General features: G+C 35.7%; 1 protein-coding gene across 13 annotated transcripts in view; it reads right to left on the reverse strand.

Moving 5' to 3' along the window:
* SPAG9 (sperm associated antigen 9) overlaps window positions 1-21,585 on the reverse strand; it is an 83,782-nt gene that overhangs the window by 57,902 nt on the left and 4,295 nt on the right. For 3 of the 13 annotated variants that reach the window (XM_004684382.2, XM_004684381.2, XM_004684380.2), the window contains exons 2-3: window positions 12,405-12,475; window positions 4,818-4,912 (exon numbers count right to left, since the gene is read on the reverse strand). In XM_004684382.2, coding sequence (XP_004684439.1) covers window positions 4,818-4,912 — 95 coding nt within the window. In that variant the 5' untranslated portion in view covers window positions 12,405-12,475. Of the gene's footprint in view, window positions 1-3,965; window positions 4,343-4,817; window positions 4,913-12,404; window positions 12,476-17,701; window positions 17,720-21,585 lie in introns of those variants that run through there. The other 10 variants (XM_012726332.1, XM_012726325.1, XM_012726324.1 and 7 more) reach the window with 5 other exon arrangements.

Here is a 21,585-nt window from a genome sequence, read left to right on the forward strand (position 1 = left end):
AGACTTCCCAAAGAAAAAGTTCTAATGCTTAAGTTAGCTCTTTTTAAGAACAGCAGACAGACACAATTTAGGGTATCTTATAAGATACTGATGAGTTCGTAGCTCAGGAAGCAGAGTGTGACTTGATTTCACAGTAAGGAGAACAGCTAAATTTTAACTGATGTTCAATTAGCTATGAGAGAAACGCAGGAAACCTGTATTTCCTATAGAATCAATAATGAGCTCCTTCAAACAGTACAAGTACAAAGGAAAAAACTATTGTCAATTTTTTTCAAATGAGACCAAAAATTCTTTAAAAGATGGTAGAATTTCTAGTGCTTGTGGAAAATTTTAATGATTAAGGATTAACAATCTTAATTAAAACAGAATTTCAACAAAAACACACGCAAGAGCCCAACTCAAAGGGCGTATTGGAAACAAAACTACTAACAGGTCATCCTGGGTCATTAATTCAATAAGAAAGGAAAGTGTCAGTAAGAGAACTAAAGGTTGGGCCTCCTGAAACTTAGCTACTAACAGAATGCAATAAAAACATGAAGGTTATAAATGTGGGAACGTATTAAGTTTTGACAAATAAACTTTTTGTTCTGTAAGTTCATTTTAATACCAAGAAACTTAACCCATTTTTTAAACATGCCCTCAACAGAGGGTGTACGCTTTTCCTTTCCTAATAATCTGAAAAGATTAGTAAAACTGTCAGAACACACACAATGAAAAAAAGGGACTTTTATCCGTTAGGATTAATTGCCACTTCTTCACCCTTAGGGTACCCTTTCTACTTGATTGGAAAGAAAATTAAAATGCAAGTGGGCAGCACCATAAAAGGCTAAATTTTAATACCAAAGTCAAGCTTATAACTAACAAACAGCCAGAACTACCAAATGACAAAAATTAAACTAGCCAACTATTCTGTTTATAACAGTTATTCCCAATTACAGCCAGGTTTTCATAAGTATACAGCAAGAGGGGTGTTATTTACTACATGTCCTTACTGAATAATGTAAAATGCTGCATGCACACATACTTCTACCTAACAGGTAAGTTGTTTTTTCTTGAGAATGATAGATCCTTTTCTACATTTTTCCCACTTCTTTAATTTAAAATATATTTTTTAAAAGTATGTATTTTGTTTTAATGTCTACAATCTAAAAAACAAAATCTTGTTTACCCCCCAACTTGGTAGGAATATATCTTTGGGAACTGAAAATTGAAGGTCAAGAGCTATCTGATGACTTATTTTAATGACAAGCAAAAGTGACAAGGAATCTAATCAGTTTAATATAAAGTTCTCCAATTTGAAATACAGAAACAGCAATAAGGTAATACAAATTATCTTGCAAATCCATTACACTGTTAACAGTAACATTTGTAATGTAATCAGAAACATTTTAATACAACAACACACTCATTTTCACACAGCAAATACTGAATAAGTACAAATCTATGGGGGAAAGAGTGTGAGGAATAGCAACTTTTACTTCCTACTTCAAATCTACAATCTACATCTCTTTATACTGTTTTTATTAATCATTCAAAAACTGTTCTACAGAAAGGGAACTTTTTTTGAGAAACTTCTATCTGCAATAGGGTCAACGATGGGTTACACTGTTCTAACTCTGGAAAAATATTACTAGATACATCTTTCCACGTTATATTAATAAATTATTGATTTTATTGATGAGTTAGGGGGATAGAAGACAGGTAATCATGCAAGTCAACCAGAATACTAATCTTGAAAAGAAACCTTGACAGTCATCACTAGTCCTATACTACACTGGTGTGCGTGCTGTGTACTCTGCAGTAAGTGGCTCAGTAAACTCTCAGAAGCAGCCAAGAAATGGACTTCACATGGGAAAATATCAAGAGCAGATGTAAATTCCAAATGTTTCAATATCCTATTACTGTCTAGAAATAAAACTACCATAAACTACCAGATTTCTTGTTATATTTTCTTTTAAATTTAGTTCAATACATTCATTTTTAGTTGGTTATTTAAGTGTTATATCTCACAGACAAGTACTTCTGAAACATTTTTGCTATCTTCACATTTAAAACAATCACTCATTAATAAAATCTACTAACACACGAGGTAGTAAGACAACAGTACATTTATTCAACACCCACCATGTGGCAGCACACTGAGATGGATGATTTATTTACATTATTTCTTTCAATTCTTGTAAGGAAGTGAGTATTCTCTTTCCAGTTCTCAGATTTGGAAAAGTAATGCCCAAAGTGATTCAAAGTTGTACCTGTTGAACTTCAAGGTCTTTGGAACTATTTAATAATTTAAACTATTTGATAATTTAATCTTAATATTGAAAACTTTATATTTTATCAGATCAATAACTGTGTCAAGGAACTTTTTGAACTTAATTATAAACTATTAGCAAAATAACTGGAGCTCAAATAGTTCTGATAAAAATTAAGTATATGTAAGTGAGTATGAAATTATGTTTTTGAATTATATAACTTTCATGTGATAAAATATGAATTAATCATCTAATTTTACTTTTAAAACCATCAAATGGAGTAACAAGAACCTGAGAAGAGGAACTCAGGAGAGCAGTCACACAACTGCCAAGGCGTCCAGCTCACGTGGCAGGGCATCTGCACAGAGGCAGTTCAGCTCCGCAGCTGCTAAGTCACTACACGGCCCTGCATGGCACCGCACAGGTCTGCCGCCTTGAAAAGCCCAAGGCAGCTCTTTAAAATTTGTCTAATCTTAATATTACGTGTATTCTTGAATTACTTGTGCTTTTCAGTTTCTAAATGCCTGTATGTACATATAAAATCTTTTACATACTAAAATACACACATGTAATATGGTTGCTCTCTCAGTTTTTACAAAATCAGGTAGCAAAATAAATACCCAGTATTTAGTTTTAGCACATAGATGGAATTTCATTTCTAGAACTTAAGCAATTGTTTAATGTAAACTGATACATGGTTAATTTAAAAGAACACTTTCAGGGAATTTATTACTTTAAGTCATCTCAATTTATCTAAATCGATTAGAATTTGAGTATTTTTAGTAAACATTTAAACAATGTAACCTATACACTATGAACCTTATTTAAAACCACACACAAAGCAGAATCTGAACAAATCAGATAGTTTTAGTTTAATGAATTAAAAAACAAGAGACCAAAACCGTAAACATCTAAAATGTAGAAGATGGTTCTTACAGGATGCAAGAAGAATGAACAGCAGAAAAGCTAGAGATTAATTACTACCCCCATAGACAGGCATGAAGATTTGTCACCCAAGTCTACAAAGAAAGGGCAACATCTGACAAAACAATGGTGAATAGGTTTTGTAAAGCTTTCACAACTTTGATGTACAAATAATGGGGGGTGGGGGAGAGTGCATTCCTTCCTTGAAAAGGTTTAAACTCATTTTAATATATAAGTTGTTTCAGAGGGAAAATATTTAAATTATAAATTCCCATGAGCTACTATCAAAAATTGCAAATATAATACCTGAGCCTCCATCAATCAAAAGCTAACTGGAACAAAAAATCCACGGCCTGTGCCCACTGACTGCAAGTCCCAGCAAATAAACAGCACACACAGTATTTGCCCCGAAATGCTCAGATGCTAAATGCTAAGGTTCTATCAACTTGGATGCAGTGCTATACTCTTGTTCTCCTCTCCCCTTTACTCTCTGAACATTCTGTTTAGAAAGACCACACTGACCTTGTACTTGTGTATAAGTAGAATATGAAAATCCTTTTTCTTAGGTCAGTGCTTTCCAAACACAAAGCCATTATTTCTAAGTGATAGCTTATAAATTACTAGAGATTAATTACTAGAACAGAACAGAATCCTAGCTTCAGAAATCCTAGCTTCAGGCCATGTTCTATTGTTTCAATCTGCAACAGAAATGGTTACAAAGCAGACCCATGAAGCTAAAAAATTTGAGGAAAAAAACTAAACAGGGGCTTCTAAGAGAGACTAAAGTACCTGAGTATCCTTGGTAGGTTCTGCGTCAGAGCTGGCACACCGGTAGAAATAGAAAAGTGCACAAGCAGCAAAACAGAGAGAGATACTAAGATAGCAGAATTAATGACCACCGCCCCGCCAACAAAGCCAAACACAAACAGCAGCATGCATCCAGGACTCATGGCGCTGTGCTGGCATGGTGAAACACCCGAACCAGGAGGCCTACACAGGGGCCAAAGGGATATCTTTGTAGTGAGGATCTGTCATTCAGCTGCTGCCACAAAAACAATGCCATCAGCAGCAGCTTTCCACTCCATCCTGCAGCAGCTCCGAGTTGATGACGTCACCCCACTCTCCCCACCTCATAACCATAGAGCTGCTGCTCCCGGCATTTATGCAGCAATCCAGAGCCCACTGCCAGCCTATTAACTATTTTCCTCTCCTCTCGAGTCCTGGCTTAGCTGATTGGCTACAATGCTTGGATATCTACATAATTTATTCACACTCCTACATCAAACAGATGTCTAGCTAACCCTTTCAAACATGTCTCTCAGTAACTAAAAGGTCTTTTAACCAATTACACAAGAGAAATAAAAATTTTCAGCATTCCAGAAATCAGAAATCGTAATGTAATTGCCACTAAGTATTAGAAAACAATTAAAACACCTCAATATGCTGCAGCTCACAATTCACCTTTAAAAGTGAAAGCTGTTTCTATTTTTCCACACTATTTTTTCCTACAGTATTCCAACCACAGCAGACAGCTTTTTCAATCTGCATAACTACTCTTTCAGGATTAGAGAATAGAAAAAAACAGAAACAGATTATTTATTTCAATCTCCCTCCAGGCAAAAAATGTATAACAAAGCTTACCTAATTCTACTATGAGCTGTGGACTCAAGTTGATCACTCCCTGAGAGCTGATGAAGTTTTGTTCTCTCTAAGTGTTCCATATAATTATGAATCATCTATTTTGAAGAAAGAAGAAAATACACAACATTTTAAGACTAATACCTAGAATAAAAAAAGTGTTTTTTAACAAGGATAACATTCTGGTGAAATGTCCTTATTTATCAGACCACCCATACATTAAAAAATTTTAATGGCAAAGGAATATGCAAATGGTCACATTTAAGGTGTTTCCATAAAAGTAGCCAGCATCTTGCTTAGCATTAGCAAAAAAAAATCTATTACATGTTTAGAATTTTAACATTAATAACACAAATCAGAATGCAGACATTAGGGAAGAAAATGAAAATAAAAAACACTGGTTAAATATAGTAAGTAGCATTTGGAAAATACATTCACTAAGTGGGAATCAACAAAGGGAAATTACAAAAAACTTTTGAAGAAACCACACTTTTACAGTCTTTTCCACTTTACAAAGGATTAGCATAACTTCCTATTTAATATCAACATGTTTATTTCTGTGTCTGCAGATAACAGCTGAAAAGTTAAAATATTTTGTTTGCGAATTTAATGTTATCATTGCTTGATGTGATCATCTACAATAATAGCAATAAATTTAAAGCAAAGACCTCTGATTCAGATAAAGAAACCTGTAAATTCAATGTGGAAGTAAGAACTTCAAGAATATCATTTATATAAATTATTCTGATGTACTATTTGAATCTTGATAATCTACAGTTCACGTTTAAGAAACCTAAATCTGGCATTTAAACACATAAAGTGCAACAAATTTAATCCAAAAATTGAAAAGCCTTTGCTAGATACTATCATGATATGAAGGGGAAAAAAAAAAACAACTTAAAGAAATATAAATATTAACAGTAGACAAGAAAATGCTGATGCCTTCCTTGACAATATTCTATGAATTTTTAAAACTATAATAAAATGGCTTTGGAAGTTTCTAAACTTTAACATGTGCATGTGGCATATTAAAAGGACAGGCACTATTCTTAAAAAAGGGGGGGGCAGGCACTAAAAAAATTTAAATAATTTTGAATATTTATTTTTATCTGCCTGTTCTGCTCCCCTCTCTGTCTCTGGTGAATCCTCTCATCGCTCCTGCACCTCTGGCCTGTACCCCAGTTCTGTATGCATGAATATATTTTTTTTAAAGTATGCTTTTGTTGTGAAAATTTTACTTGGCATACATGTACAAAAATTAAGAAATATGTAAATCGGAAGTATTATTTCAAATAAAAAGTTAAACTCTGGTTGTATAAATCAAGACAATTCTATCAAATAAACATTATGAAAGAAAAGATGATTACAAATGCAAAGATGCAATCAGTTCTATCTCCCAAACAGTCCATTCTATGAATTAATTATCTTAAATAATTAAATTTAAAAAATTTAATTTGGAATGTTTCTCAATGAAGAATATCAAAGTACAGCATTATGAAGCTCTCCTCGGCCTCTGCAGCCAAGAGCTTGATCCCTGGCCAGGGAGCTGCCCCCCATGGCCAGCAGACCTCTCTGTCTTGGTGCTGCTCCCTCAGCAGTGTACTGCAGTTAACCTGTCCATTCTGCTCCCCACTGTCTCTGGTGAATATTCTCAATCCGGTATACCTCTGACCTGTACCCCAGTTTTTGTGTGCATAAATAAATCTTTAAAAAAGAAAAGAAATGAACATAGAATCACATGGAAAAGATAGTGAAAATACTTCCCAAACTTTGAGACTTACATACTTTTTATCTTAAATTTAAAATTTAAAATTTAAATTTAAAATTAAAGAACAGTCTTGTAGGCATACAATTTGGTCTTTGTTTAAGCAAACCAAAAAGAATGCACTGCTTTACTTTAGCCAGAAGAACTTTAAGGAAAAAAATTCAAATGAGATTAGTATAACAAAGTTGTGGTAGGAATTAATAAGCCTAAACTGAATTCTTATATGCTGGGTAGTAATATGAAATTGATTGGTTAGTTCAAGTAGAAGAATCTTAAGTTTTTTATATTCAGACGAGGAAAGCAGGAATCTTTCCTAGATTATACTAATTTGTTATTTTTAAGTAAAGTTAATTATAAATACAAAGGTACAATCAGTATCTACCTCCAAAAGTCTATTCTATAAATTCTTATTTTAAATAAATTTTTAAATTTTAATTTAGAAAATGTTAAATTTTAAACCAAGTAACTATATAATATTCCGATACTCAAAAATGGTCCTTATCATGCAATTGGTTTCAGCCCAATTAAACCAGCACTTAATAGGAAAGAATAATAAACAACAAAATTCCAGCTGATATTGTTAAACACAAACTACAAGTTACACTCTTTGTTTCATTTAATCCCAACAATATTAACATTTTATAGATAAACTCAAACTTAAGGAGATTAAAAGGACTTGCTCAATTCAAGCAGCTAATTAATGATTAACTGTGTTCTAACTGCCAATAGCTAGTTGGCTTTTGGGCCTGAACTCAATTCCCTCTACCTCAGTCATCTGATCAGTTAAGTACTTCAGGACTCATGTTGTATTAGATCTTTTTAGTCACTTCTCTGGCAGGCAATAGACATTGTCCTTTCTTCCTCATACCCACAAAGAAACCCCATACTCTAAAGCACTTCTTGCCATCTGAAATGAAATATGCACCAAAATAGAAAAATTAAATGTACATAAAAATTTAAATTTCAATGACAGGGCTTCATAGCGTAGCTCTGGCTTAAAGAGGAAATTTTATGGGCAGCAGGATCATTGCTGCTAGAGAGAAAAGAAAAGTAAGAGAATAAAATAGGACATGCTTTAGATACTCTGTTATTGGGTGCAGCAGTACCACGCTTTCTCATCTCAGAGCTCCATTCTCAATTTTCACAGATGCATATGAATTCACACATATTCAGTAGTCAATTCAGCAACAAACAACTGTAGTCATGAAAAAAGATCCCAAACACACATGAATATCCTGATAACCTAACAAAGATCGACAATCAGTTTTGACTAAAACTAAAAAGGAAGGCAATAGTGAGGATATGGAGTAAGTGACGTGAATCCTTTTAATTGTGTTGGCCTTAAAGATCTTTAAATATGCAGTCCAAGAATTACCTATCTGTATCTGCAAAGTCACTGTTCTTAAGGTTAAATTTGTTGAAATGTACAAAGAGGCAATGAAAAATTTCTGGTGTATTTAACATTCGTGTGTTCCATTTACTAACATATTGCTGAAAATCCAGGCAACAGAACTGGGTTCGTATCCAGTCACATACTAGCATGGAATTTGGGGAAAATCACTTACTATTCTCTTTCTAAATTTCAACCTATAAAATGGGAATTGCTGATGAGTTTAAGAATAAGAAGATGAAATGAAAATGGATTTAAATACTCCCTGATATGAGCCCTGGGTTCAAATTTCAGCGAGTTAAAGGATATGAACTTACGTGGCACCAGTGCCTCACAATTACTTTATGTCCATGTTCCCTCCTCTGCATTCTTTATGGTATGGTTTTCCTTTAAACAAATTCAGTAATGTACATAGAATTTTGGTGGCTTTTTTTAAGGTTTGTTTTTACTTATTTATGGATATAAGAACTGGCCAAAGGTGCAGGAATGGAGGGGGAGGAGGCTAAGAGGATTCACCAGAGACAGAGTGGGGACTAAAACAGGCAGGTCTACTGAAATACACTGCTGAAGGGAGCAGCGGGCAAGACAGGTGAGGTCTGTTGTACCGTGTGGGTCACCTTCCTGGCAGGGGACTAAAGTTATGCTGCAGTGGCTGGTGATAGTTTGATAGTGCTGAGACTTCAACCACTTCACCACAAGGGAGGCCCAGATTTTTGGATTTGATTAATGAACAATTACGTTTTTTTTAATAAGACCCAACCAAAGTAATTTCCCCTTAAGCAGCAAAAAATGTGTGAACGTGTTAAACAACATTTCTGTGTGCCTATAAAAAAGTTTCCTTCCTGGCCCTCCCTGGTGGAGCAGCAAGTTAAAGCATAGCACTAAGAAGCTAAAGCCACTTCAGCATGAGTATGATCCCTGCCCCTGGAAGTGACCCACATGGTGCGGCAGACCTCTCCTGACCTGCCCACTGCTCCCCTCAGCAGTGTACTTGTCAGTCAGCCTGTTCTGCTCCCCACTCTGTCTCTGGTGAATCCTTTCACCACCCCTGCACCTTTGGCCTGTACCCCAGTTCTGTATGCATAAATAAATAAATCTTTAGAAAAAATATATAAAACTCTTGAAAAAAAAAAGTTTCCTTCCTTGGAAATGTTAAATACCCAAGTGAGTAAATTTAAAGATCTAATTGTTTTTATAAATTATTCATGTAGCAGGCCGTGCCCAAATAGTAAACAGTGGTTGAGTAGTACAGAAAGGGATAGGCTCCTACAGGCAACGTGAGGAAGCTGCAGGTGAAAAAAGATCTATCAGCTAACCTACCAAAGGAGAATGGATAGGGTCTGTGCAGCAGATCTCTTCTTCATCATCCTTGTGGATAGAAAGGATTTCTTTATGATCACTAACATGAAAAATTCCACAAAGACCAATTAAGACTACCCTTGATGGGTAACTGCAATTGGGTCAGGTATTAAATCTTGGTGGACTTAGCACAAATGAATCCATTTTGGCCCTTTCATTTTTTAACAAGAATAATAGTAAAATGACTATGGTTAAATCCTTAAGACTTCCTTTCTCTAAAGGTTTCCAGGACATGCCTTCAAAGGCCACCTGGCTGCTTAGCACTGAGTAGTTACTTAAAATTGCTGATTGAGGCCCTCCCTGGTGGCGCAGTGGGTTAAAGCACAGCACTGAGAATCTAAAGCCGCTTCTGCATGAGTTCGATCCCCGCCTGCCCCGGAGGTGACCACATGGCGTGGCAGACCTCTCCTGACCCGCCCGCTGCTCCCCTCAGCAGTGTACTTCGTTGATCTGCCTGTTCTGCTCCCCACTCTGTCTCTGGTGAATCCTCTCACCCTCCGCATCTCTGGCCTGTACCCCGGTTCTGTATAAATAAATAAATCTTAAAAAAAAAAAAAATTGCTGATTGAATGGCATTTCAAGTACAGATATGTAAACACAGAAACGTGAGATAGATTACAAAACAGATCCACATTTTAAAGCAGCTATATCTGGGTTATATAAGCTTTCCTTGAGGCAAAGAAAATAAAGGAACCCTATGAGACAGAAGAGAGGAGCTGCTTATGACTAAAGGAGGGGTTATTATGAAAAGAGCGGCTGTGTTACATGTAAAGTCTGCACTAGTCACTGGATAAGCCCAGTATTAAATCTGACTGTCTTTAAGATTTTCTGAAGAACTTTTCTCTTCCCAGACAATCTTCTGAGGAATAGAAAAATGAATGCTATCTTTTCACTGAAATCAAGGTGTCAGACTGTTTCTTTTCTATAGAAACCTATCTTTACTATTATTAAATAAGAAAAAATAAATTTCATTTTACAATGATTTTTAATGAATGTGTATGTTTTATACATACATTCAAAGTATTACAAAGGCTAGAACTTAATGGAAGAACAAAATAGTTATTCATTATTCATCACTAGCAATTACTTACATAGCATATTCCCAAACACATATTTATTGTAATTATCAGCACTAATAACACTACCTATGCAGGGAATTGTTCTAAAATAAATGGTATAAAGAGAACCAACAGGAGGTTTTTTAACAACCTACTTTAGTCTTAATATCTATCAATGCCATTTTAACTGTGGGTATTTTTTACATACTGAAAAAGCCATGTAAGCAGTTTCTGTCTCCTGAGAGCTCTAGAAGTCCAGCCCTCCATGGCCCACCTTTTCCCTCTACCTCTGAATATAAATTCTGTGACATCTGCTTCCTGTGTGGCTAAGTGAATTAAGACTATAATAGTCAAGCCCCATGTTAGGAAGAAACTCCAACCCCTCCCCAAGTAAATGTTATCAGATTATTATCACATTATTACAAAGCAAGTGATACTCAGTGCAGTGGGGTTTTATTTCTATAAAAGCAACAATGTAGGAGACTCTACCATGTGAAGAATTAAGAATACACAAACTTGTGGGAAAAAAAACAACAACAGGAGCTTAAGACTGGAATCATCTGTGCTACTAGAGAGATTTGGACTAGAAAGAGAAAAGGGAGAACTTATTTTTCCCTTGTAACAATTGTTTGCTTAGGTATATGAAAGCCACACTGAACATGAGACACAAAACCAATTATGACATTAAGACAGAAACAAAGACAACATATGAATGGCTGGCAGAGAATCATTAAGATATTGAGAGGACCTCCCTGGTGGTGCAGGGGTTAAAAACTCAGCACTATCAAGCTATCCACACCCACTTCATGTGAGTTCTATCCCCCCAGGTGACCCACATGGTTCAGCAGACCTCTCCTGTCTCACCTGCTGCTCCCCTCAGCAGTGTGTTTCAGTGGATCCACTTGTTCTGCTCCCCACTCTGTCTCTCATGAATCCTCTCACACACACTATCTCCCCATCTCCCCTGACCCCATACCTCTGGTTTACAGCCCAGTCTTGTATGCATAAATAAATCTATTAAAAAATGAAACATTTAGGCCCTCCCTGGTGGCGCAGAGGGTTAAAGCACAGCACTGAGAATCTAGAGCCGCTTCCACATGAGTTCGATTCCCGCCTGTCCCGGAGGTGACCACATGGTGTGGCAGACCTCTCCTGACCCACCCGCTGCTCCCCTCAGCAGTGTACTTCATCCATCTGCCTGTTCTGTTCCCCACTCTGTCTCTGGTGAAGCCTCTCACCGCCCCTGAGCCTCTGGCCTGTACCCCAGTTCTGTATGCACAAATAAATAATCTTTAAAAAAAAAAAAATGAAACATTTAAAGAAAATTCAAAAGTCCTTTTTAAAAGTCATTTTGATTTAACACACAATAATTCATATTTATGTTATGAGCGTAATGCAAACATGTCCTTTATGCTAGATTAAAAATGTACAGACTCATACCAATAACTTAACAATCCATTTTTCAACTGGTAACCAAGCAATTTTCCCATATTAATATCATGTTACTGAGTTTGTAATAATCAAAGAAAGAACTACAGGGACTATCGTAATGATTATATTTTTCTGTAGCATGCTAACTCACCACATAAAAAGTGAATTCCAGGTAAGAAACAATAAAAGTCAACAGATTCGAGCTAGGTAAATGCTATACAAAATGTAATCCCCCAAAATTAGACCAGCTGGTTGTCTTTATTTAAAGGTTTATTTTATTAATTTATCCATGCAAGAGCTGGGGTATAGGCCAGCGGCACAGGGGGAGTAAGATTCCCCAGAGACCGAGTGTGGCGCAGAAGAGACAGACTGACTGAAATACACTGCTGAGGAGAGCAGCTGGGGAGACAGGAGAGGTCTGCTGTGCCCCCTAGCCAGGGCGATAGCCTGATAGTACTAAGACTTAATCCCCTGTGCTACCAGAGAGGTCCTATAACAGCTGCTTTTCAAAGAAAAATCAGTGTTTTTTTCTTGGGTTAATTTCTTTGTCTCAATATTAGTATAGTAAAAAACAAACAGAAACCCACCTCTGTGTGTCTCTGATGCAATGCATTGTATTCCTTCTTCAGTTCTGCTTCTCTTTCTTCAAGTCTGCTAACTGAAATTAAGATACATACACTTAATCAAAACCAAAAAAATGAACTTATTTGAAAATTCCATATTTAAAACTTAGAATGGATTATCCTTAATAATCCTTAGCAACTTTAGGACTTGGTACTCTATATCAAATTCTCCTCAAAGCTATCTGTGAGAAGATAAACAGAATTTAAAAACTAAATATGAGGTTGTTTCTCCTAACATGTACATATATGTTTATCAGGTCATTACTTAAATAGGGTTTAATATACAGAATTGTCTCTTTACAAACATCTCATAGCAGCTCAATTTGGGATTAGGGCCCAAATTATTGATTTCTAACATTATCCGTGTTCTTTTTCACTGAGAATGTGAAATGTCATTGTAAATTCTGCTTCAGGTCTTAATTTCAAGGACTCATCTTCTTTTATTTGGCTCCCTCTACTGATGAAGTTTGTAAATGGCACTGGTTTGGGATACAAAGTACAACTAATGATGTAGTTTTTAAAAAAATAAAAAGGTTTCGATCCTGAGAAACAGAATGACAGGGCAGGCTAACATAAAAAAGAATGTTATCAGAAAGGTGTGATTCAGAAAGAAAGCACAGTCCAAGCAGGACCATGAAATTACAGCGTTCAAGGCAGATATAGATGAGAGTATGGAAGACACCATTACCACAGGAAAGGACACAAAACACTGCTGAAGCTGTAGTGGGGGCTGGTGAGCTTGAAGAGCACATATGAAGGAGCAGTAGGAGACAGTCCGGTATGGAGAAACAAAGGTGATGCTAGAGGAGCTAGTTTGTCAAGATACTCATTTAAGTCTATTTGAAAATTTTAAGATTAACTGGAAATGTTCTCGCGGCCTAAGGACCAGCTGGCCGCAAACATGCATCTGTGTCCAGCAGCTGCGAGAGTAACTGCTGTGAGCAGCACGCACATTCACAAATGCTTCATGTGCCGAATACAAGCGGATGGCTTACTCTGTGCTGCCTAGTAAAGTCTCTTTGGTTTACTTGCCACCTTTATTTGAATATCTTGAAAATATGCCATCAAATAGAAAAACTTGTAGTTCTGAATTGTTTCTAATCAAGCTGATATACTGGCTCATCAATTTGTACCAGTTAATAAATTCACATACAACACCGATGGAAGGTACTACATAACCTCAGGCAAGGGCTGAGAATATGTGCTATTCATCTTGTCCTGTGGTTGAAAGCCATAATAAGCAAACTTGCTTGCAGATCTGTTGTGATAACACATAGATGTTAATCTGTGATCTTTATTTGAAAATAGGAAATTAAGCAAATTATAAATACTTAGTTAACAATTTCAAAATACTACTTGTCAAGCTGATCTAAAGGCATACTCTTATAGATGGACCGCCATCTATTTTTAATTGCTCATCTGTGGGAATTAAGATTTTCATGGCAGAATGCAACCAAAAACCTAAGAATTGGAGGCTTGGGCTAAAATTACAACTAGCATGTTCTTGTGGAGCTCAACAGATTTTCATCACCTAACTTCATGTGAATTCATAAAATAAATGTTTATTTCCATCACCACCACTATAAACATACCAGCTAACATTGCAAAGTAATTTTTATGTACATACATTGTGTCCTGAATATTTCATATAAACTTTTTTTTGAGCCTGACATTCACCTCATAATAAAAGTATTGCGTTCAGTTTAGAGATAAAGAAACTGAAGCAAATAGGGGTTACAATTAACTTGCCCAAGTTCATACAGGTAGTAAATGACAAAACTGGAATTTCTCATGGAGGAGTCTGGGTCCAGAATCTGATTTAACTACCATGCTGTATTATACTTATCAAAAGTTACTCCTTTTTATTTTAATTTATTCTTTTTTAAAGATATATTTATTTATGCATACAGAACTGGGGTACAGGCCAGAGGTGCAGGGAGTAAGAAGATTCACCAAAGACAGTGGGGAGCAGAACAGGCAGATGTACGAAAAAACACTGCTGAGGGAAGCAGCTGGTGAGACAGCAGAGGTCTACTGTGCCATGTGGGTCAGCTCCCTGGCCAGGGATCAAACTCATGCTTCAGTGGCTGTGATAGCTTCATAGTGCTGCGCTTTAACCCACTGCACCAGAGAAGGGCCCTTTTACTCCTTTTTATGTCTTATATAATGTCTACTTTAAAATTTCACTGAGGTGGGGGGAAGACATACAGAAAGTACTCCTTTTTACTTCAAAACCCTTCTGTTCTCATGAAAAGAACCTAGTCAGATACTTCAACTCAAAGATACCAAACTTCTAACTGAAATAAGTACTCAAGTTTATTAATCATCAGGAAAATGCCAAAATGCGGTACTACTCCTGACTTATCAGAATAGCTGAAGTGGGCAGTGTAACTCCAAATGCTAGTAAAAATCTAGAACAACCGAATTCTCATATATTGCTGGTGGGACGCACAACCAAATTAAAGATTACTTAGGAATACTCAATTAAGTTGGCTCTTTGCCAACCCTATGACAAATTCATTGCTGGGAAGTACATTTATGTGCTCACCAAAAGACACTTAAAACAATGTTCAAAGCAGTACTATTTATAATTATCTGAACAAGGAAATAATCCAAACATTTGTAAAGAACGGGATGGAGAAACAGTGAGGTAGTAGAATACTATAAAACAAAGAGAATGAACAAATAATTGCCATACACAGTATCACAGATAAATCTCACAAATAGGATATTGAGGGAAAGCAAAAGAATACAAAAGCTCACAGAAATACAAAATGAATCTAAAATTAATCTGATGTGTTAAGTCAAGAGAGTGGTAGCTTTTGGGGAAGAGTTAGTAACCTTATTAACATATGAGTGCAGTCTCACCCCTGTCTGAAATCAGGACGTACCCACTCACTCACAGACCCACCTTCTGGGCTTATATACTCATTATTCTTTACACTCTTTAATAACTACTTTGAGTTCAACATATAGCGCAGGATTTAAAGAGATTACTTAGGAACATTATAAACAAATTGTACTAATCCATCATTAAAATTTATAGCATGGTAGACAAAATGTTATTGAATTGGAGAGCTACAAAAGGAAAGGAGACAGCATCTGAGGGGGTAAAATGAAATTACTCTTACAGCAGCAGGTCATATTGATGGCACCTATTAAAATAAGCAATGTGTATATCCTGTGACCCCATATTACTATTTTTTTCTTACTCCACAGAGACAAACCAGTGCCCAAGATATGAAAATGTCTATTCTATGTGACACATAATAATTCTCAAATTGGAAACAAATCCAAACTTGTCACTAGGTGGTTGCTTAAATGAATTGTGATAGTTACAAGGCCTACAAATTAGTGACTTACTACTTTTAAATTATGCTATCTTTGGTACATTAATCTCTCTGGGCCTCAGCTTCCTTGTTTACAGTTAATAATAACAGTTTATCAAAGCTGATATTGAACTAATATTTGTGAAGTGCATACAACAGCCGCAGGCACATGTTTTTCAAATACAACAATTAAGAGAACTGTTAAAAGGGATGCAGTATACTCTAAGTACCACATAAGATGGTGCCCAAAATGGCATGCAGTAATGTTGAATATTATGTTGCTATAACTGAAAATCAAAACTATGAAACATCTATGATGCCTAAGTAGACATCTACAAAGCCAAAACTGAGCTAATTATCTCTCTTAAATCTGGTCGTTCCCACTCTGAAAAATACTTTCAGCTATCCTTTTTTGTTTGTCCCTACCATCATATAGCCAATATACCAGCAAATACTGTTCATTTCACCTTCAAAGTAAATCTAGAATCTGTCCACTCTTTATAATCTCTATCACTCCCCACACTCTTAGTCCAAGATACCATCCCTTTTTACAATTATCTCTTATCCTTGCTCCAGCTTTTGCTCTCACAGATTCTCAAAACAATCACCTCAGTGGAGTCAGATAATGACTGACTGCTCAAAACCCTTAACTGCACTTATTTTCTGCTCAATTTATTTCATTTGGCGTCATGTTATTTTGCCCATTCTCCAACCACCTATGTCAAAAAATATTTACTAATCTCATAGGAAGGATCTGCATCTATATTAATTCTCAGCAAGTATATATCACACAAAAAGGGGTATTTAGTGTATGTTAACTACATATGGTTACACATGGCCTACCTGTTGCTGTGTCTGTTTTCCTTTTTTAGAGCAATTTTAGATTCACAGCAAACTGAGCATAAAGTACTCTGATGCTAAATATCACCCATCCCCAAACATCCACATCCTCTCCAACTATTATATCCAGCACCAGACTAGCATATTTGTTATAATCAATGAAGCTATACTGACATACCATTATCACCTAAGGTCTATAATTTACATTTGGATTCACTTGGTGTTAAATATTAACCACCACAACTTCACTGCTTTAAATATCCTGTGTGCTTTAACTGTGGCAACTACTGATCCTTTTGTTATCTCCATAGTTTTGTCTTTTCCATAGCTCTTTTTAGGTGTATGAGTTAACTATCAAGATCATATGACATAAATTCAGAATGTCTCATTCCCTTTTGAAAATATTTAGAATATTCAGTACAACAACATAGCCAGTGGACTCAGTTTTCTCAAGGACCAAGTCAAATAAGATGGCATAAACACCTTTGAGAAGTACCTCAAACACTGGGAAAATCTGTTCAAAGTCCTGAATGCTACTAACTTATCAGTATGGGGAAGTCAAAAGAAAGGAAGGGAAAAGCAGGAATGGCCCATCTGGGCAAAGATGTCTACAATAGATATCCCTAGAAAACCTCAAGCACCAAAAAGTTATGCTATGTCTATATTGTTACATTTTTTCTGAAAGAATGTTTTTCGTTTAGTAGTTCTCATGCCAACCTAAAACTCAAAATGATCTCAGAAAAAATCCTAAAATCTCACCATTTTATTCCTATTAGGCACAGTCTCAGATTAAATAAAAAATAAATAATAGGACACTATTCATCCTTACTATCCCAAACAACAGGTAGCTAGTCTACCTTTAAAAAAAAAAAAGTTAATGTTCTGAGGGGAAAAAAAATATCAAGGCATACAAAAGAGGGATGGGAATGGGATCAAGAAAAAAGAACTGAAGACTAATCCAAAATTTTCTAGCTAATGGAAACAGGTCAACCTTGTTTTGCTCTTTCTTTCTATCCACCTTTCCAAAGAGCAAGAGGATATGATTAAGGCAGGAAGAGCCACCTGCTCTGCCTGCTCAAAATCAGAGCTTACCTCCTTAGATTGATGGCCTTTGCCAAGTTTGGAACACCTTCCATCTCTGTTGTCTTCTGCCCCATCAGACTGCTGATAGGCCTAAGGGGGGAAGAAAGAGAAACAGACCTGCTAGAATGCCATATCCAACTGATTATTTGCCTTCTCAAAAGGAGTCATCAGTTCTTACTATTCATGAAAGGCAGATAATCAACTGTAACTTGGCTTAGAAGATTAACATTGATCCTTCAGAAGCTTCTCCTCAAACACTTTAGGATCAAAAGCCTCAACAGGGAAGAAAGAATCAAACACTGACTTAAGAGCAAACAAATCTCAGATCACCACATCAAAGCAATAATAAAACCTTCTCCTCTGCCAACTTTAGGTCCGTCACCATATCTCTAAACTTCAAAAGATTTTCAGACAGATAAATATTGTTACTCCATGACACAATATGAAAATCTAAGATACTTTCATGAGTCAATGATCATACCCTAAAAGTAGAGTTGGGTACCATCAAAGAATCCCAATAGTAGATCTGACCTACTCACTGCCTTGAAGATATTACCTAAGTGACCCGCAACAGAAAGTAGACTAGTCTCCTACCTAAAATCACTACCAGGGGGAGTCCATGCTTTGCCTCCACACATACTCCTAAGTGTCACTTTCATGGTCAAGAAATAATCCCTCATCATCAACCAAAACAACAAACTCATTTTGTCCAATTCAGCCTTTCAAAATTACAGACAAGTTGAAATCTTCCTCAGCCACCTCCATTATATATTTGAAGAAGTAACCAAATACTTATTATTCTGTTCTCTAAGCTAAACACAACCTTTATTCATGAAATTTAATTTTCTGTGAAGCCTTTATTTCTAATTATTTGCAAACTATAATCTTAATGTTTTCAAAAGACAACAGTAGAATACAGCAATGAAGGGTCCAAATACAAATAATAAAACAAAAAGCCACAGCTAAAAACTATTAGGATATTGTCTAATGAAACAAAATAAAACGTTAGTACCTGCATAAATTATCTTGTACCTAATGTTCTTCTTTCCCTCTCATATATAGGCTTTAAAAAAATGAAACAAGCCTTAAAGTTTATTAAATATAAAGATTTTCTTAATATTTCATATAAAGTCTCTAAAACAGAAATAATCACCAAGTAAAATTTATTAAATATAGAGATAACCCTAATATTACAAAGTAGATTTGAGTTAAATGAACTAAAAAGAAACTTAATAAATTTCATTTTGTCACTTTTAAAATCAGAAGATATAAACCTGAACTCAAATTATATTAAAACTATGCTTTCAACAGAAATGCCTATTATCATATCTCTATTTTCAGCACTTTTAAAAAAATGTAAAAGAGGAGCCTCCCTGATGGTGCAGGGGTTAAAGTCTCAGTGCTATCAAACTATCTCCAGCCAGGGAGCCAACCCACATGGCACTGGCAGACTTCTCCTGTCTCTCCTGCTGCTCCTCTCAGCAGTATATTTCAGTAGATCTACCTGTTCTGCTCCCACTCTCTCTTTGGTGAATCTTCTCACCGCCCATATCTCTGGCCTACACACCAAACAAATAAATCTTTTTTAAAAAAAATGTATGTTGGGCCCTCCCTGGTGGTGCAGCAAGTTAAAGCACAGCACTAAGAAGCTAAAGCCACTTCAGCATGAATTCAATCCCCACCATGGAGGTGACCCACATGGCACAGTAGACCTTTCCTGAACTGCCCCACTGCTCCTCTCAGCAGTGTACTTTGTCAGTCAGCCTGTTCTGCTCCCCACTCTGTCTCTGGTGAATCCTCTCACCGCCCCTGAACCTCTGGCCTGTACCCCAGCTCTGTATGCATATATAAATAATCTTAAAAAAAAATGTAGGAGTTGTCTACTGATAAGATAAAGCTAAAATGGAAAAACTGACCTATTATTTTCACATTTAGTATGAGTCATAATTTCAGAATATTAACAATCATTACTAGTTGTAAAGCACAATAAAGAAACTAATAAAAGCTTTTATTGAGCTGAATCATTATTAAAATGATTTGAAAAAACAGTGACAAAATATTTAGGGCCTCTCAAATATTAAACTATATGTAGTAACTGAAAAATGGACTATCAAAATTATAAATTTAGTAATCAGGTCATTAACAAAACTTACTTATAAATTACAATTCACAAATTAGACCTGTTTTGTCATTTACTCTTTCAAGATAAAAATAGTGATTATGCTGCTTCCTCATATTTCCCATCTACTGACATGTTATTTCTTACAACCAAGAAATAAGGAGTTTTTTTTCCCCCAAACATATTCTATGTTCCAAGGTAAAGGTTTCAAGATATTTATTAAACTATGATATTAATACCAAATTTTAAAAGCAAATGAATGTTATGTGGGGAATGAAAAAGATTAAGAAGTCAAATTACAAAGCTCTACACAAATGTCTTCATTTATGGAAAACAAAGTCCACTTAGTTTTTAAAAATGGATTTTCAACCAAAGGAAGAAAGAATAAAAATAGAAGTCTGTAAGTACCTTAAAATCACTGCCATTTCATCATGTCATTTTGTCCACAATTCAAGGGCAAAATCATCTATTAAAAACTCAAGGAGGGCCCTCCCTGGTGGCACAGCGAGTTAAAGCACAGCACAAAGAAGCTTAAGCCACTTCCGCATGAGTTCGATCCCCGCCTGCCCTGGAGGAGATCCACATGGCGAGGCAGACCTCTCCTGACCCGCCCGCTGCTCCCCTCAGCAGTGTATTTCGTACATCTGCCTGTTCTGCTCCCCACTCTGTTCCTGGTGAATCCTCTCACCCTCTGCATCTCTGGCCTGTACCCCAGTTCTGTATGAATAAATAAAAAATTAAAAAAAAAAACTCCCCCAAGAATCAGATAATAAATGGTTTTATGTCAGCTCTAGTACCTAATGTATTACAAATGATTGATAATCATAAGTTATGATAAAAACAAAATGTAACTTGCTAGTGTTCTTAATTTTTCAATTCTGTTCATATTAAAAGTGGTCCAACACTATCATAAAAGCCACTAAAATGGTCATTCTCTTTGACCAACACTTCCTGAAAGGTATTCTTAGAAGATGATTAAAAAGAGGGAAATCTCTAAGTGTGAAAAAACTGTTGCTGCACTATGATTATGATTCACTATAATGCAGAAAATGTCCAAACAGGATTCTTTTGGTTTATTTTTTACATTTATTCCTTCACTTCACAAAAGAGTTGAGATCACTTACAAGAACCTATTATAACAATAAAATGATCTGTATATAATAATCTATGTATAAAATGATCAAGGGGGAAAATTTAAACATGGCAACTAGGTAAGATTCAAAACCAGTTATTATGGTAGCATTTCAAAGCATGCTTAGAGTTTCTGAGTAGTCAAAGTGTTTTATTTTTTAAAGAATAAGCAGCAATTTATACATGCCCTTCCCTAATGAGAAAAAGGAAACACATGTAGTTTCTCAGGGCAAACAAAAATTGTTAATAATCCATAGCTACTGAATAATGAATACAGGCAGATATTTAAAAATAAAAATTAAAGCTAATATAACAAGATAATAATAAAGCTAATATACAAGAATAAAGCTAATATAACAAGAATAAAGCTAATATAACAAGAATAATGTTGGGTAAAGCTATAAAACTACATATATACTCTAACTGCAGCAATATAAGGACATGGTATAGATGTAAAAAAAGACTAGAAGGTCATTCATATAACTTCTCCTTATCCCACAAAACTGTGATTTCACCGACTACAAAGACCAAATGATAGTCTTCTGTACCACAACTACACCAAGACAGAAAGAATGAACACAAAAGCAAAAAGTATTTTCTGACAAAAATCCACTACTGCCACACTATTAATGAAAAGATTGAT

Source organism: Condylura cristata, unplaced genomic scaffold (genome assembly GCF_000260355.1).
Source record: "Condylura cristata isolate star-nosed mole 26May11 unplaced genomic scaffold, ConCri1.0 scaffold00017, whole genome shotgun sequence".
NCBI classification, from domain to species: Eukaryota; Metazoa; Chordata; class Mammalia; order Eulipotyphla; family Talpidae; genus Condylura; species Condylura cristata.